Genomic DNA, 18,406 nt, shown 5'->3' with positions numbered 1-18,406 from the left:
GTATCAAAATGCACATCAGCCAATTCAAATCATTGTCATAGATACACGTGATGAAATGCTACTTATAAACTCGGTTGTTCAAGAGCCCTGAATGCTGATTGTCTGACAGATGTGGTATATCATCCCGTATACCACGGGTATGACTAGACATTTATTTTTACTGCTCTAATTATGTTGGTAACCAGTTTATAATAGCAATATGGCATCTCGGGGGTTTGTGGTATATGGCCACGGCACTCCGTGATGCGTCGTGCGTAAGCAGCCCTTGGTCATGGTATTTTGGCCATATACCACACCCACTTATTGCTTAAATGTAAGCTGTCCCCATGAGATAAAACAATTCCATATAGCTTAGGGTTCCAGGTTAAGGAGGTTATACCAAGGATCATTTAGGCTTTTTATTTTAAGACCCCTTCAAGTATCAACAAAATAAATTGAGAAAATATTTTGGACTTACTATTAGCCAATAGAAAGTAATTGAATTACAGATTCAATACATGGAACAACGTAGTCCCCCCCCCCAAAAAAAAAAAAATCGAAAGACGTTTGTTTTGAAATGTCTATCTGAGAGATGTAATACAGTTCAGGAAACATTTTAGCCACTTATTTTTGGCACTAAACAGTGACCATATATAGTCTTTATAGGGCCTATGAGAGTCTCACCTTTCCACAGAGTGGTATGTTGCCGAAACTGTCCGGAAACCACAAAATACAGAGCACCACCGTGTTCGTGAGAGTGTCATCTTTCCATAGAGCGTTCATAATAGGGTATAGGCCAAACCGTTTGGACGCTACAGACGATTTTTGTGAGAAGACTGATTACCGGGACGTCTCATGATTTGACAAACACTGCTCTAGCTCTGTCACCTTTCACCGCAGATGCAGAAGTGCAACATTGACAGATGCGGTGCATTGAGACGCATTCAATGCAACTCATAACTCAAACTGACTGGTTATGGGGATTTTTTTATTGTGGTAATATTTCCGTGGGGTTGCAGACAGCGACCTTTTGGGTTGCCTTTTAAAGGTGCACGCTGTCAAAGCCTGATCAGATTTAATCCTGGCCTTAGTGTTCTATATTGAAGAGCCACTAAACAGAGCACTCTCTTATTCAATACAGTAAATTAAAAAAGTTGACCTTTTAAGACACCAAGTTAATTTTCAGTGACAAGCTTGTGTGTGTTTATAAAGTAGCCTAACAATGACCTACCATATTTGATCATGAATTACATTGGTTGTCAATTCAATAAAGTGTATATGTGAAAGTTACAATTCTATGATTAATTTCTGTTATTGATCGTATTATAGGCGTACATAAGTTTTTGTTTTGCATTTCTTTAGATTTTAATGAAATGTAACACTTGCACATATTGTTCTTCTTTGGGAAGTGTAGATAAAAGAAAGCAATTAAGACAACATTTTGTTAGGGCGTTACATTAAAACAGAATAAATGGTAATAACATAACGGAAACATAAGTCTACTGTATTTACTACTTTGGATAACAATGTTAGTTTCCTTTCCAAAGATGTGTTAAAAACAAACTAAACACTCAACCCTGATTTCTTTTAATTTGATTGTTTCAAGGTAAAAACAAAGTAAACACACTGAAGTAAGAGCTTGTTTTGTCATAGGGCTATAATTCTACAAATGCAGGAACCATAAGCTACCATTATGGACTCGTCTTCCCATCGGTGTCATATTCTTCAATTCGAATGGCAGGAGCCGAACCCACAAATGTAGCTGAAAACGGACCAAGATAAAAATGAACCATCCAGCAGCTTTGGATAACCATCTCTTCACACACTCGAGCTGTGGTTCTGCAGCTAGCTATATCTTGTTTCCAGTAACTACCGTTTCACATTTCTTCAGAAAACCAAATATACATTAACCACATTTTCCCACCACTATTGAGTCTAGGCTCAACATCTGTGTTGGTACATTGAAGCAAACTAGTTGAAAACAGAGAATAGGAGATCTTACAATTGTATTGTTTCACTTCTGGTGAGATTCAATCAAATAACATTCACAAATATGAATAGAGGATCTTATAGTAAAGAAATGCTATGTTATATATATATATTTTTTTTTTTTGGGGGGTAGCCTTTATTCATACAAAGCAGAAAGGAACTGTAAAAAAGTTATTTACAATCATTTGCAGAACCATTGTTGTGACATTTCATTCGCAAAGGCAGCGTTTATTAAATCCATCCTCATCTGAAAGGATATTATTATTTTGAGCAACTTGGTTCATTTGAGCAGGCTGTGTTACTCTTCATAAAAGCTGCATAAAAAAAACATTGTATTAAAATGTAAAAAAGCACCAATAAATGATTTTTCGCATAGCCCAATTTTTATGCTCAATAAGCACTCAGCATTTAGATATTTAAAGCAACAATTGATTATCCTACTCATTAATTAAGATGTGAAATACTATGTTAGAAAAACGAATTTCTTGAGAAAAATTACACTTCAATACAAGACAAGTTACAACATATTATATTGGATAATGATTTAGAACTCATGGGCCTACATATTTAGGTAAATATTTTGTATCAATTAAATACAAGTTGTGAGTATAATTTAGGCCTACCTCTGACATATTGCAGGGCAACTTTACCAAATCTAAATTAAAATCATAATTTATTTACATTCAAGATTTGCTCTGCTTATTTTCCAGAAAACCTTTATGCCTGTGTCTGCAGTGGGTAGCTCCCACATAAGGAGGGTAACATTACTCCATATACAAAATTAAATGTGCTGCAATTGTATATTTGGCAGTTGAAGCTATTAGAAGACATGGAAAACTATGGCTCACAATATTGTAGCATCTAAAAAATAAAGCAGGAAAAATAAAAGCTATACAAATGGAATGTTAGACCTCAATGGGATGCAAAGTCCATGTTGTTTACCGCCAAGTATAATTCTATCCATACATGGGGGGTGGTCTCCTTTCAATGAATGTGTCTACAGGTGCTGGGTCCTCTTCCCAAGCTCCTGTGGTGCAGCAGGATAAAGAGCCCACAGCAGTACAGCATGCTCTTCACTATCATCACTGTATAAACCAGAGAGGCCAGGTTCAGACTAAATGTTGACTGGAAGGATTCTGTGGAAGAGAAAAGAGTAAGACCGTGATTCAATCTGATTGTTGGTTACAGGCATTGCGGTTTTTAAAGACATTCTCCTTTTAAGCCGACATATGCCGCATTTACCGTGGATGGCATCTCGGCAAACAGGAAATACCCTTTACTCAGTACTTTGTTGAAGCACCTTTGGCAGCGATTACAGCATTGAGTCTCCTTGGATATGACGCTACAAGCTTCGCACACCTGTATTTGGGGAGTTTCTCCCATTCTTCTCTGCAGATCCTCTTAAGCTCTGTCAGGTTGGATGGGGAGCGTTGCTGCTCAGCTAAATCTTGGTTTCATCAGACCAGAGAATCTTGTATCTCATGTTCTGAGTCCTTTACGTTCCTTTTGGCAAACTCCAAGCAGGATGTCATGTGTCTGACTGAGGAGGAACTGTGGAGCTCTGTCAGAGTAACCATTAGGTTTAGAGGTCGACCGATTATGCTTTTTCAATGCCGATACAGATTATTGGAGGACCAAAAAAAAAGCCGATACCGATATATTGGCAAATTTATTTTATTTATTTATTTGTAATAATGACAATTACAACAATACTGAATGAACACTTATTTTAACTTAATACATCAATAAAATCAATATAGCCTCATAAATTAAACATGTTCAATTTGGATTAAATAATGCAAAAACAAAGTTTTGGAGAAGAAAGTAAAAGTGCAATATGTGCCATGTAAGAAAGCTAACGTTTAAGTTCCTTTCTCAGAATATGAGAACATATGAAAGTTGGTGGTTCCTTTTAACATGAGTCTTCAATATTCCCAGGGCAGAAGTTTTAGGTTGTAGATATTATAGGAATTACAGGACTATTTCTCTCTATACAATTGGTATTTCATAAACATTTGACTATTGGATGTTCTTATAGGCAATTTAGTATTGCCAGTGTAACAGTATAGCTTCCGTCCCTCTCCTCGCTCCTACCTGGGCTCGAACCAGGAACACATCGACAACAACCAGCCTCGAAGCAGCGTTACCCATGCAGAGCAAGTCTCAGAGCGAGTGACGTTTGAAACGCTATTAGCGCGCACCCCGCTAACTAGCTAGCCATTTCACATCGGTTACACCAGCCTAATCTAGGGAGTTGATAGGCTTGAAGTCATAAACAGTGCAATGCTTGAAGCATTGCGAAGAGCTGCTGGCAAAATGCACAAAATTGCTGTTTGAATTAATGCTTACGAGCCTGCTGCTGCCTACCACCGCTCAGTCAGTCTGCTCTTTCAAATCATAGACTTAATTATATCATGACACACAGAAATACGAGCCTTACGTCATTAATATGGTCGTATCCAGAAACTATCACCTCAAAAACAAAACGTTTATTTTTTCAGTGAAATACAAAACCGTTCCGTATTTTATCTAACGGGTGGCATCCATAAGTCTAAATATTCCTGTTACATTGCACAACCTTCAATGTTATGTCATAATTACGTAAAAGTCTGGCAAATTAGTTTTCAACGAGCCAGGCGGCACAAACTGTTGAACATACCCTGACTCTGCGTGCAATGAACGCAAGAGAAGTGACACAATTTCACCTGGTTGAAATTGCTTGCTAACCTGGATTTCTTCTAGCTAAATATGCAGGTTTAAAAATACATACTTCTGTGTATTGATTTTAAGAAAGACATTGATGTTTATGGTTAGGTATTGATGTTTATGGTTAGGTACAGTCGTGTAACGACTGTGCTTCTTTTGCAAATGCGCTTTTGTTAAATAATCCCCCGTTTGGCGAAGTTGGCTGTCTTTGTTAGGAAGAAATAGTCTAAACACAGTTCGCAACGAGCCAGGCGGCCCAAACTGCTGCATATACCCTGACTCTGTTGCAAGAGAAGTGACACCATTTTCCTAGTTAAAATAAATTAATGTTAGCAGGAAATATTAACTAAATATGCAGGTTTAAAAATATATACCTGTGTATTGATTTTAAGAAAGTCGTTGATGTTTATGGTTAGGTACACGTTGGAGCAACGACAGTCCTTTTTCGCAAATGCGCACCGCATCGATTATATGCAATGCAGGACACGCTAGATAAACTAGTAATATCAACCATGTGTAGTTATAAGTAGTGTGTAATGGTTCTCTTGTGGTGATGGAGAGTCGGACCAAAATGCAGCGTGTAGATTGCGATCCATGTTAAATAAACAAACGTAAAACACGAATCAAATACAAATACTACAAAAACAAAGAACGTAATGAACATAACGAAAACCGAAACAGCCTATACTTGTGTAAACTAACACAGAGACAGGAACAAGGACACTAAGGACAATCACCCATGAAACGCTCAAAGAATATGGCTGCCTAAATATGGTTCCCAATCAGAGACAACGATAAACACCTGCCTCTGATTGAGAACCACTTCAGACAGCCATAGACCTAACTAGAACACCCCACTAAGCTACAATCCCAATACATACACACCACATACAAAAACCTATGCCACACCCTGGCCTGACCAAATAAATGAAGATAAACACAAAATACTTCGACCAGGGCGTGACATAGTGATTATGATTGATTGATTGTTTTTTATAAGATTTGTTAAATGCTTGCTAGCAACTTACCTTGGCTTCTTGGAGTGCAATGAGAGGTAGGTGGTTAGAGCATTGGACTAGTTAACCGTAAGGTTCCAAGATTGAATCCCCGAGCTGACAAGGTAAAAATCTGTCTTTCTGCTCCTGAATGAGGCAATTAACCCCCCCGTTCCTAGGCCATCATTGAAAATAAGAATGTGTTCTTAACTGACTTGCCTAGTAAAATAAAGGTGTTAAAAATAAAATCTGCCAAATCAGGGTCCAAAAATACAGATTTCCGATTGTTATGAAAACCTGAAATCGGCCAACCAATTAGGTTCTTGTTCACCTCATTGACCAAGGCCCTTCTCCCCCAATTGCTCAATTTGGCCGGGAGGCCAGCTTTAGGAAGAGTCTTGGTGTTTCCAAACTTCTTCCATTTAAGAATAATGGAGCCCACTGTGTTCTTGGGGACCTTTAAGGCTGCAGAAATGTTTTGGTAACCTTCCCCAGATCTGTGCCTCAACACAATCCTGTTTCGGAGCTCTACGGACAATTCCATCGACTTTATGGCTTGATTTAATAATAATAAATAATTGCTTTCATTAGCAGCTTTGTTCTGCTCTACGTGATTATGGAGTACCCTGAGATCCAGATAAGAGTATCCAATTCTATCCACAAAATAATGACAGCAAGGGTAAGGCCATATTCTCAAAGTGTTACATTCTACATCGAACCAACATATCACCAACTACCAATCTATTCAAAATGGAACAAAGATACACCAGCGATATATATATATATTATTGTGCCTCTGGAAAGTACTCAGACACCTTGACTTTTTCCACATTTTGTTACGTTACAGCCTTACTCTTAAATGGATTGTATTAAAAAAAAATCCTCAGCATTTTACACCCAATACCCCATAATGACAATTGCAGTCAGCATGTCAATTGCACACTCCCTCAAAACTTGATACATCTGTGGCATTATGTTGTGTGACAAAACTGTATATATTAGAGAGGCCTTTTATTGTCCCCAGCATAAGGTGCACCTGTATCATGATCATGCTGTTTAATCAGCTTATTGACATGCTACACCTGTCAGGAGGATGGATTATCTTGGCCAAGGAGAAATGCTCACTAACAGGGATGTAAACAAATTTGTGCACTAAATTTGAAATAAATTTGCTCAGAGACCCAAGCCATCATCTGACCCTGATGTATGATTTGTGCCACAAATGCACTGGCTGGCCAGGCTACCTAGACGTTTTCATTCCAAATTAGTGACTGAAAGTAGTTACATTTTTAACATAGTGATGACCTACACTTTGCAAATAACTTTTAACTTTTGAATTACAAGTGCATAATGATGCACCCTGCAACAAGCAATCTCAGCCATATTTGTTCTATTGTCCAATTACTGTACAAGCTTGCTGTGGTTCGGCAATTCACACAGTGCCCTTTTGGAAAATTTTCTGTACACCAGCATGAGGGAGCTGACACACCTTGAAGTTATGGAGCACAACAAGATTGTGGACAGAAACCAGCTAGGGATAATAAAGTTATAAAATCATGACTACAACAGTAATGACACAACCACCTCATTTTCTTCTCTTCGGATTCTCAAAACACAATACAAAGACATGTCTACAAAATTCCCCTGCAAAGGGTTACTATTGATACACCAAGATGGTGCCGAAGTAGAAGGCAGACGTGCCCCCAGCCGATTGAGTTTGTTTATTTGTAACTTATTTTTTAACTTATTTTGTACATAAAGTTGCCTCTACCGTCTCTTATGACCGAAAACTTCTAGACATCAGCACTGCAATTTCTCAACATTGACTAGCAGAATATTTCCTTTCCTTTTGCGACTCTGATGAGCCCGACACAATGGATATATACTGCTTCCTCGGGAACAGGCCCCGATCCCCATGATCTGCATGAAAAGGAGGCGGAGAATAGGGGCCGAAGAGCGGGCTGCCTTCTGAGAATTCGTAGGCGAACGAATAAACCCCACTTCCCTCCATTCTGCTAGCAAACGTGCAATACTTGGAGAATAAAATCGACAACTTATGCGGAAGATTAAACTATCAACGGGACATTCAAAATTAACATCTTATGCTTCACAGAGTCGTGGCTGAACGACGACAATATCAACATACTGCTGGCTGGTTATATGATGTACCGGCAGGATAGATAAATAACAGCTGGTAAACGATATCTAAGGAAGTCTCGAGCTATTGCTCTCCTGAGGTATACTATCTCATGATAAGCTGTAGACCACACTACCTACCGAGAGAGTTTTCATCTGTATTCTTCGTAGATGTTTACATACCACCACAGTCAGAGGCTGGGACTAAGACAGCATTGTATGAGCTATATTCCGCCATAAGCAAACAAGAAAACACTCACCCAGAGGCCGTGCTCCTAGTAGCCGGGGACTTTTAATGCAGGGAAACCTAAATCCGTTTTACCAAATTTCTATCAGCATGTTATATGTGCAACCAGAGGAAAGATAATTCTGGACCACCTGTAGTCAACACACAGATGCATACAAAGCTCTCCCTCACCCTCCATTTGGCAAATCTCACCATAATTATATCCTCCTGACTCCCGCATAGAATCTAAAATTAAAGCAGGAAGCACCAGTGACTCGATCAATGACAACGTGATCAGAAGATGCAGATGCTAAGCGAAAGGACTGTTTTGCTAGCACAGACGGTAATATGTTCCGGTATTCCTCCAATGGCGTCAGTACACCACATCAGTCATTGGCTTCATCAATAAGTGCATCGATGAAATTGTCCCCACAGTGACCGTACCTAATTAGCTCAACCAGAAGCCATGGATTACAGGCAGCACTGGGCTAAAGGCTAGAGCTGCCGCTTTCAAAGAGCGGGACTCTAACCCGGAGGCTTATATGAAATCCCGCTATGCCCTACGACAAACCATCAAACAGGCAAAGCCTCAATACAGGACTATGATCGAATCGTACTACACCGGCTCTGATGCTCGTCAGATTTGGTAGGGCTTGTAAACCATTACAGACTACAAAGAGAAGCCCAGCCGAGAGCTGCCCCTCTTCCAGACAAGCTAAACTACTTCTATGCATGCTTTGATGCAAATAACACTGAAACATGCATAAGAGCACCAGCTGTTCTGGAAGACTGAGATCACTCTCTCCGCAGCCGATGTGAGTAACACCTTTAAACAGGTCAACATTCACAAGGCCACAGGGCCGGAGAGATTACCAGGACGTGTACTGCGAGTATGCGATGACCAACTGGCAAGTGTATTCACTGACATTTTCAACCTCTCCCTGTCCGAGTCTATAATACCAACATGTTTAAAGCAGACCACCATAGTGACTGTGCCCAAGAACACTAAGGCAACTTGTCTAAATTACTACCGACCCGTAGCACTCACATCTGTAGCCATGAAGTGCTTTGTGGCTGGTCATGGCTCACATCAACACCATCATCCCAGAAACCCTAGACCCACTTCAATTTGCATATCGCCCTAACAAATCCACAGATGATGCAATCTCTCTATTGCACTGTGCACTGCCCTTTGCCACCTGGACAAAAGGAACACCAATGTGAGAATGCTATTCATTCACTACAGCTCAATATTCAACACCATAGTGCCCTCAAAACTTATCAATAAGCTAAGGACCCTGGAACTAAACACCTCCCTCGGCAACTGGATCCTGACAGGCCGCCCCTAGGTGGTAAGGGTATGTAACAACACATCCACCACACTTATCCTGAACACAGGGGCCCCTCAGGGGTGAGTGCTCAGCCCCCTCCTGTTCTCCCTGTTCACTCATGACTGCAAGGCCAGGCACAACTCCAACACCATCATTAAGTTTGCCTATGGAACAACAGCGATAGGCCTCATCACTGACAACGACGAGGCAGCCTATGGGGAGGAGGTCAGCGACTTGGCCGTGTGGTGCCAGGACAACAACCTCTCCCTCAACATGATCAATACAAAGGAGAATATTGTGGACTACAGGAAAAAGAGGACCAAAAGAGGACCAAGCAGACCAAGTTCCCTGGTGTCCACATCACCATCAAACTAACATGGTCCAAGCACACCAAGACAGTTGTGAAGAGGGTATGACAAAACCTCAGGGGACCGAAATGATTTGGCATGGGTCCTCAGATCCTCAGAAGGTTCTACCGCTGCACCATTGAGAACATCCTGACCGGTTGCATCACATTGCCTGGTATGTCAACTACTCGGTCACGACAAACGATACTGCGTACGGCCCTGTACATCACTGTGGCCAAGCCTCCTGCCATCCAGGACCTCTATACCAGGTGGTGTCAGAGGAAGGCCCTAAAATGTTTCAAAGACTCCAGCACCCTAGTCATAGACTGTTCTCTCTGCTACTGTAAGCGGTACCGGACGGAGTGCCAAGTCTAGGTCCTCCCCCCCTCTTTTATACTGATGCTTCTCTCTGTTGTTATCATCTATGCATTGTCACTTTAATAACTCCACCTACATATACATATTACCTCAACTAACCGTTGCTCCCTCACATTAACTCTGTACTGGTACCCATATGTACATAGTCTTGCTATTGTTATTATACTGCTGCTCAATGCAGTTAAAAAACTTTTATTTTTTTAACTGCATTGTTGGTTAGGGGCTCGTAAGTAAGCATTTCACTGTGTTTTATTCCTGACTAATAACATTTGATTTGAAGAAGCTGATTAAACAGGATGATCATTACACAGTTGCACCTTGTGCTTGGGACAATAAAAAGCCACTCTAAAATGTGCAGTTTTGTCACACAACAAAATGCCACAAGTTTTGAGGCAGTCTGCATTTGGCATGCTGACTGCAGGAATGTCCACCAGAGCTGTTGCCAGAGAATTGAATGTTCATTTATTTACCATAAGCCAAATCTAACATTATTTTAGAACATTTGACAGTATGTCAACCGGTCCCACAACTGCAGACATAGTCATTTTTTACATTTTTGTCATTTAGCAGGCACTCTTATCCAGAGCAACTCACAGAGGGATTGTGCATACATTTCTGTACTTATCCTCCGTGGGACTTAAACTCACAACCCTGGCATTGTAAGCAACATACTCTAACCAACGTAGCCACACGAACTACGTGTAACCACACCAGCCCAGAACTTCCACATCCAGCTTTTTCACCTGCAGGATCATCTGAGACCAGTCACCCGGACAGCTGATGAAACTGTGGGTTTTCACAAGAGAATCACTTCTGCAAAACATGTCAGAAACTCAGGGAATCTCATCTGCGTGATCGTCGTCCTCACCAGGGTCATGACCTGACTGCAGGTCGGTGTCGAAACTGACTTCAGTGGGCAAATGCTGACATTCTATGGGCACTGGCAGGCTGGAGAAGAGATTCATCTTCACGGACGAATCCCAGTTTCAACTGTACCGGGCAGATGGAAGACAGAGTGTATGGTGTTCTGTGGGCGAGCTGTTTGCTGATGTCAACGTTGTGAACAGAGTGCCCCACGGTGGCGCTGAGGTTATGTTAAATAATTGCATTTATCGATGGCAATTTGAATGCACAGAGATACCGTGACGAGATCCTGATGCCCATTGTCGTGCCATTCATCCGCCACCATCACCTCGTGTTTTTTTCTTCAATATAACCTTTTTTTAACTAGGCAAGTCAGTTAAAAACACATTCTTACTTACAATAACAGCCCTCTGGGAAACACAGAAAGACAGAGTTTTACCTTGTCAGCTCACGGATACGATCCAGCAAACTTTCGGCTACTGGCCCAATGCACTAACCACCCCATGTTTCAGCAATGATCTGTACCCAATTCCTGGAAGCTGAAAATTTCCCAGTTATTCCATGGCCCGCATACTCACCAGACACGTCACCCATTGAGCATGTGTGGGATGCTCTGGAAGGACCTGTACGACCGCGTGTTCCAGTTCCTTCAATATCCAGGAACTTAACACAACCATTCAAGAGGAGTAAGACAACATTCCACAGCCACAATTAACAGCCTGATTAACTCTGCGAAGGAGATGTGTCACACTGCATGAGGCAAATGGTGGTCATATCAGATACTGACTGGTTTACTGATCAACGCACCTCCAGTTTTTAAAAAGGTATCTGTGAGCAACAGATATATACAGTGAATTCAGACCCCTTGACTTTTTCAGATTTTGTTTTGTTACATTCTTATTCTAAGATTAAATAAATAGTTTTTTTCCCTCATCAATCTACACACAATACCCCATAATGACAAAGCAAAAACAAGTTTAGACATTTTTTAAATTGTTTTAAAAAATATCACTGTTACCTAATAATTCTGAACCTTTAGTCAGTACTTTGTTGAAGCACTTTTGGCATCGATTACAGCTTAGCGTCCTCTTGGGTATGATTCTACAAGCTTGGCACACCTGTATTTGGGGAGTTACTTCTTTGCAGATGTTTGATCGGGTTCAAGTCCGGGCTCTTGCTGGGCCACTCAAGGACATTGACTTGATGGCTCCAAACTTCTTCCATTTAAGAATTGAATGGACCTTTTTTTAAACAGGGAGTCACACTGAGGTAAAACTATTTTACATGAGAGCCCTGTATACATTTACAAATAAGCCACAACAGCCATACAAAACACTATAATAAAACACATAATAAACAACATTAAATATATTTAAGAAAAGCAATCGCATTCTGTAACGTAAAAGTCTGCAATCAATAATTTGATTTGCCTGGAAGGCACCAGAATATCTCATTGCAAGGAATTCTGCATTTTGTTCCACACAAGGAGCAAAAAAACTAAAGGCAGATTTTCCCAATTCTGTGGAGACTGCATTTTAAATCATTGTTAATCATTAAATGGTTGTGCAGCTCTCTTCCTACAGACAGAGAGGTCCATCCCACATGTTTGTAAAGAATACAATGAGGAGATCTAAGACCGTCCCCAGTAATAAAATGTATTGCTGAATGAGAAACTGAATCCAATGGTTTCAAAACAGAGGCTTCCGCATGCATATAATTTTGTTATTTATTTTTATTTTTATTTCACCTTTATTTAACCAGGTAGGCTAGTTGAGAACAAGTTCTCAGAATTTTTAGTGGCCTTCCTGAGCCAGTATTCAGACACGGCAAGGACATCAGGGTTAGCAGAGTGTGCTAAAGCAGTGAGTAAAACAAACTTAGGGAGGAGGCTTCTGATGTTTACATGCATGAAACCAAGGCTTTTTTGATCACATAAGTCAACAAATGAGGGTGCCTGGGGACATGCAGGGCCTGGGTTTACCTCCACATCACCCGCGGAACAGAGGAGGAGTAGTATGAGGGTGCGGCTAAAGGCTATCAAAACTGGTCGCCTAGAGCGTTGGGGACAGAGAATAAAAGGAGCAGATTTCTGGGCATGGTAGAATATATTCAGGGCATAATGCGCAGACAGAGGTATGGTAATGTAACGATAGAATGATGAAGGTCACTGTGTTCTTGGGGACATTCAATGCTGCAGACAATTTTTTGTACCCTTCCCCAGATCTGTGCCTCAACACAATCCTGTCTCAGAGCTCTGTGGACAATGACTCCTACCTCATGGCTTAGTTTTTTGCTCTGACATGCACTGTCAACAGTGGGATTTTATATAAACAGGGGTGTGCCTTTCCATATCATGTCTAATCAATTGAATTTAGCACAGGTGGACTCCAATCAAGTTGTAGAAACATCTCAAGGATGATAATGGAAACCTCGATGCACCTGAGCTCAATTTTGAGTCTCATTGCAAACAATCTGAATATTTATGTAAACAAATTATTCAGACCGTTATACCCATATATACCTAAAAAGCACACAAACCTCTGTCCATCCTCTGCACACAATGTACATATACAGGACACATCAAGAAGATCCAGATTAGACACTGTTTACTCATTGGCAAGACATCTGGTTTATTTATTTATAATTCCTTTTATAATTGCAATTCACTTTGGATTTGAAGAAGACACGACACTCTAACCTCTTACTGTGGTATAGAAACCTTTTCATGAATTCAAAGCTTGATTTAAACCACAGAGTTTTTGTACAGGCTGTGTGGATCAGTTCTCACTGTGGGTTCCCGAGACCCAGCAGGCACAATAGTAGGTGGCAGAATGGGACACTTTAACTGACTGGATCTTCAGCTCAATGGTGTCAGACTCCCTCCCAACAGTGAAATCTGCTCTCTGAGGATGAGTTCTATATGAGGTGACAGAATTGTCATCAAAATCAAAGTATAGAATCCAAGTAAAGGGTTCACCCTCTCTCTTCTGGTACCAGTGGACCCGGTTACTCCCACACCGACCAGTAACTTTGCAGCTGAAGGAGACACTCTGTTTCTCTCTCATAGTCTTTGATATCTGGTCCTGTTGCAGCCGCTGTCCTGAAGCAGCCACTGTAAAACAGAAGTGGATCACAAAGAAAATCACAATAAAGTTACTATATTCAAATATATGGATACAAGTTTGATCAACCACTTACCCAGAAAAATAGAGAATATTATTATACCACAGTCCATGTTCAGGGAATATTAAGATTTGGGGAATTGAAAAGCTACACGTTATAAATAACACTGAACATGAGACTGATTTAACAGATCTTTACTGAAGTATGGTTTGGATCATATAGTTGATTATGAAGATGAGAGGTGAAAAACCAGCTGGAGTGTGTCGTCTCAAACAGTTCCTCTGACAATGTCGCTTCCTGTGGTGCAAAACACTTTCTTTTTCATTAATTCACAGCTTGATTCTTTCGCAGCTCAAGACTAAATTTGAAAGGTTCTCCCTCCTTCTTCTGGTACCAGTAGACATACGTTGTACACTGATCATTGTCTTTGCAGCCGAAGGAGACACCCTCTCGCTCTGTCCTAATCCATGATATCTGCCACTGACACTGCAATGACAATTGACTGCAAAACTTAAAAGTAATTACATGTGTCCACAATGTATGCATCAATCATAGACTTAAATTCAGACAGAGACACTATTTTCTGCCAGTCATTTCCAGTTGCTCCACGACTAGGGTGCATTGTAAGAAGAAAAGTTACAGTACTTCAACAAAGTGAGTAAAGAATTACCACAGAGCTTAGAGACATTTCCCGTGTTTTATGATTCTTTTGAACCTGAAGATAATTGTGTTTAGATCGAGCAGAGATGATGTGAGGGTGAAACACTGTCACTAACTGCTCCTCCAATCTGATCTGGTTGTTGACAAGGGCTATGTTCCAATTATATTATCTCTCCTTCCTCCCAAAGTGTGCCCTTGTTCACTTCCTTCACTGATTTGAAAGAAATATGGTGGAAAGGCCACTAGCCAATGCCCACGTATTCAATGAAGGGAGAAAGTTGATATTATGGAGGCACCCATTCACTGTCTAAATTCAACCATTATTTTCTTTGTACCAGATTTATCCATACTACTCAGCTAAGTGATCAATTCTAGGTGTATCCTTGTTCAAGGTCCTCCTATCTTTTGATGTAGATCTCTATGTACCAGCTCCATATTGCTCTTTTAATACTGACATTGCACCCCTGTGTCTTTCTCCACAAGATGGTGAAAAAACATAGCCCTATAAATCATGTTTGAAAAAGTTGAACAGAGAAATGGTTCACCTAACAAACCAATGGCTATATCTTTTCAATCTTATAAATGGAGACTGTTGATTTTGGCTACATGATCTGCTATCACTGATGTTGTGTTATTATTAATTCACAGTGTTTTTATTTACCATTTCAGGTTTATAGTTCACCAAGGTATAAGTATGGAGGTGGTGATCTGAGTAAAGAACAACCAACCTATGACCATGTCAAATGAAAGAAACGGACCAAAATGAGCTAATGTTTACTACAGCTGCAATGTCAGACTGTGTGCACGCACCCTATTAAACTGGGTAATTACTTATCAATGGCTTTGGAGCCGTCTGACAATCTCTACTAACCATCAAATTCAAGGCTAATCAGTAGGCTATGTCAGCCTCGCTGCCTAGGCTATTTTTCATTAAACGACTCCAGGATTTTTGGAGTTGACTCCGACTCTTGGTAGTCAAGGAGTTGAGGAATTTACTATTTTGGAGTTGACTATCCAGTTTAGTCTCCCCCGAAGGGAAGACCATCCTACCTTGTTTAGGGCTAGGGTCCTTTTTTCGGAATTTCCGCCTGACTGATGTGCCCAAAGTAAACTGCCTGTTACTCAGGCCCAGATATGCATAGACTTAGTACCTTTGCAAAGGAGACACTCTGAAGTTTGTAGGAATGTTAAAATAATGTAGGAGACTATAACACATTAGATATGGTAGGAAAACCAGAATTGTTTTTGTGAGGCCATGCTCTTCCATTAGAACGTATAGGGAAAAAGTTCAAATCCATCTTCCAGATTTAAATTCCTATGGCTTCCACTAGATGTTAACAGTGTTTGTTCAAGGTTCCATGCTTGTTTCTTCCAAAACTAACAAGAATTCAGAGTTTCGATACAGGAACACTGAGTTGGAAAACAGTCTGTGCGCGATGAAGAGGACGCGCACCTGCTAATATCACTTTCCTATTGAACATACTTCTTTCCGTATGAAATATTATAGTTTAACATTTTAGGGTACCTGAGGATTAAACATACATGTATTTTGACTTGTTTTAAGGCGCTCCATCACTGGAACTCTTCCAAGTCAAGGTAAGCTTTCAGTTTTATTTATTTTGACCGAGGCCCACTGGTGTAACTGCTAAACTGCTTGCTGTACAGTGCACCGTGTGATTGTAGCAGGTTTACTAATGCGTTAATTCTAATAGGTATGTTGACTATGACGTTCGCTAATATGGTGACAATGATGTAGGATGTGTGTAGCAGTTGTGGTATGAAGGTTTGGCTCTGAAAGTGTTTTTCACCTGTTCACAGATAGCTGTGCACTGAAGTCCACAATGGCTGAAAATGCTAAACATAAATCGAAAATTGACCCTAGAAATTGTATTGTTGGGAGATTTGGAGAGACCTGGTCAGTCAATTGCTAATAAATTAATACTCTTAGTAAATGTATTTATCTTCAACTCGCAGTCTATGGATTCTATTCAATTAGATAGATTCACATTGTATGTTAAACGTCACAGCATAGTTGGAAGATACTGTATATGGTGGGAGATCTGTCGATGTGCCTGTGGGCATGCGCTTGATCCTGGTTGCTCCTGTGGGTCACTCTGGATTGGAGTGTCTGCTAGATGACCGAATGTAATGAATGTAGGGTGCAGGTAGCATGTATGTTTTAAAATTAAATGTAAAAAATATTTTTTTTAATTGCAAATTGCGGATACTGTTTGTATGTGGCTGCTATGAAAGTGAATTGTGTGTTCCAGTGATCAGGGGTGTATTCATGCTGCTGATTCTGTTGGAAAACATTTGAATAAACATGCCTGTTTTAAACTATTGGACTAATGATTACACTTAAGATCAGCTAGATCCAGTGTGTGCAAGGCTGTATTGAATTTGTCACTATCTGTCTGTCACTTTGATTACTCCAATTTGTCCATCGATCTGTGCACCTACGCTATAAACTTTCAATCGTAGGCTATGCTGTAGTAACCTCATGATGGGTATAGGAAAAACTGTAGTATCATGTAGTAGCCAAAACCTATCCATTTTTAAATTGAGCTGGGTGAATGGAATATGAATGACAGTCATCCCATATGCTGTTATAGAAATAAGGCCATTGTAGCAAGTTCAGGGAGTGAATACATTTAATGAATATACGAAACATAACAAGAAACACGAATAACGCACAGACATGAAACAGAAACAATGACCCCTGGAGTAGGAACCAAAGGGAGTGAGAGATATAGATAATCAAGGAGGTGATGGAGTCCAGGTGAGTGTCATTATGCGCGTAACGATGGTGACAGGTGTGCACCATTAACGAGCAGCCTGGTGACCTAGAGGCCAGCAGAGGGAGCACAAGAAGAGAGAGGGAGCGCCGGGGATAGAGCATACGTGACATTACCCCCTCCCCGGCACATCCGGCTCCAGCATCAGGATGCCAACCAAAGGGAAATCCCGGGGATCCGGAGTGTACCGGTCACCTCTGCTGAGGCACAGAAACCTGATGAACCGGCTGAGGGGTGAGAGACTGATGAACCGGCTGAGACATCCCTGGTTGCCTCGGTCGAGGCACGAGAACCTGTTCACCAGCTGAGGCATGGGGGCCTATTGAACCCGCTGAGGCATGGCAGCCTGTCGAGCCAGCTGAGGATTGAGAACTCGACAAACCGGCTGAGGCCTCCCAGGTAGCTCCATTTCGGACACCCGGACCCGACATCACCTCCAACACAAAAACAACAAAAAACAGATGCTTCCCTTTGGTGAGGCGTCATTCTGTAACATGTGCACTGGGAGAAGGGAAGCAAGTTCTGGGAGTGAATACATTTAATGAATAAACTAAACAAAGAACAAAGAACCATAAACAACACACAGACATGAAACAGAAGCAATGATGCCTGGGGCATTTGGTAGCATTGCCTTTAAATTGTTTAACTTGGGTCAAACGTTTCGGGTAGCCTTCCACAGGCTTCCCACAATGACTTGGGTGAATTTTGACCCATTCCTCCTGACAGAGCTTGTGTAACTGAGTCAGGTTTGTAGGCCTCCTTGCTCACGCAAACTTTTTCAGTTCTGCCCACACATTTCCTATAGGATTGAGGTCAGGGCTTTGTGATGGCCACTGCAATACCTTGACTTTGTTCTCACAAACTTTGGAAGTATGCT

General features: G+C 40.9%; 1 protein-coding gene across 1 annotated transcript in view; it reads right to left on the bottom strand.

Moving 5' to 3' along the window:
* Positions 1 to 14,521, bottom strand: part of LOC118357816 (uncharacterized) — a 37,351-nt gene extending 22,830 nt beyond the window's left edge. The window contains exons 1-2 of the mRNA XM_052479981.1: positions 14,150 to 14,521; positions 13,732 to 14,063 (exon numbers count right to left, since the gene is read on the bottom strand). Coding sequence (XP_052335941.1) covers positions 13,732 to 14,063; positions 14,150 to 14,186 — 369 coding nt within the window. The 5' untranslated portion in view covers positions 14,187 to 14,521. The remainder of the gene's footprint in view (positions 1 to 13,731; positions 14,064 to 14,149) is intronic.
* Between the last annotated feature and the right edge of the window lie 3,885 nt (positions 14,522 to 18,406).

The sequence above is a fragment of the Oncorhynchus keta genome, chromosome 25 (assembly GCF_023373465.1).
Source record: "Oncorhynchus keta strain PuntledgeMale-10-30-2019 chromosome 25, Oket_V2, whole genome shotgun sequence".
NCBI classification, from domain to species: Eukaryota; Metazoa; Chordata; class Actinopteri; order Salmoniformes; family Salmonidae; genus Oncorhynchus; species Oncorhynchus keta.
The sequence above is the reverse complement of the archived record's forward strand: the minus strand, read 5'-3'. Positions and strand labels throughout refer to the sequence as shown.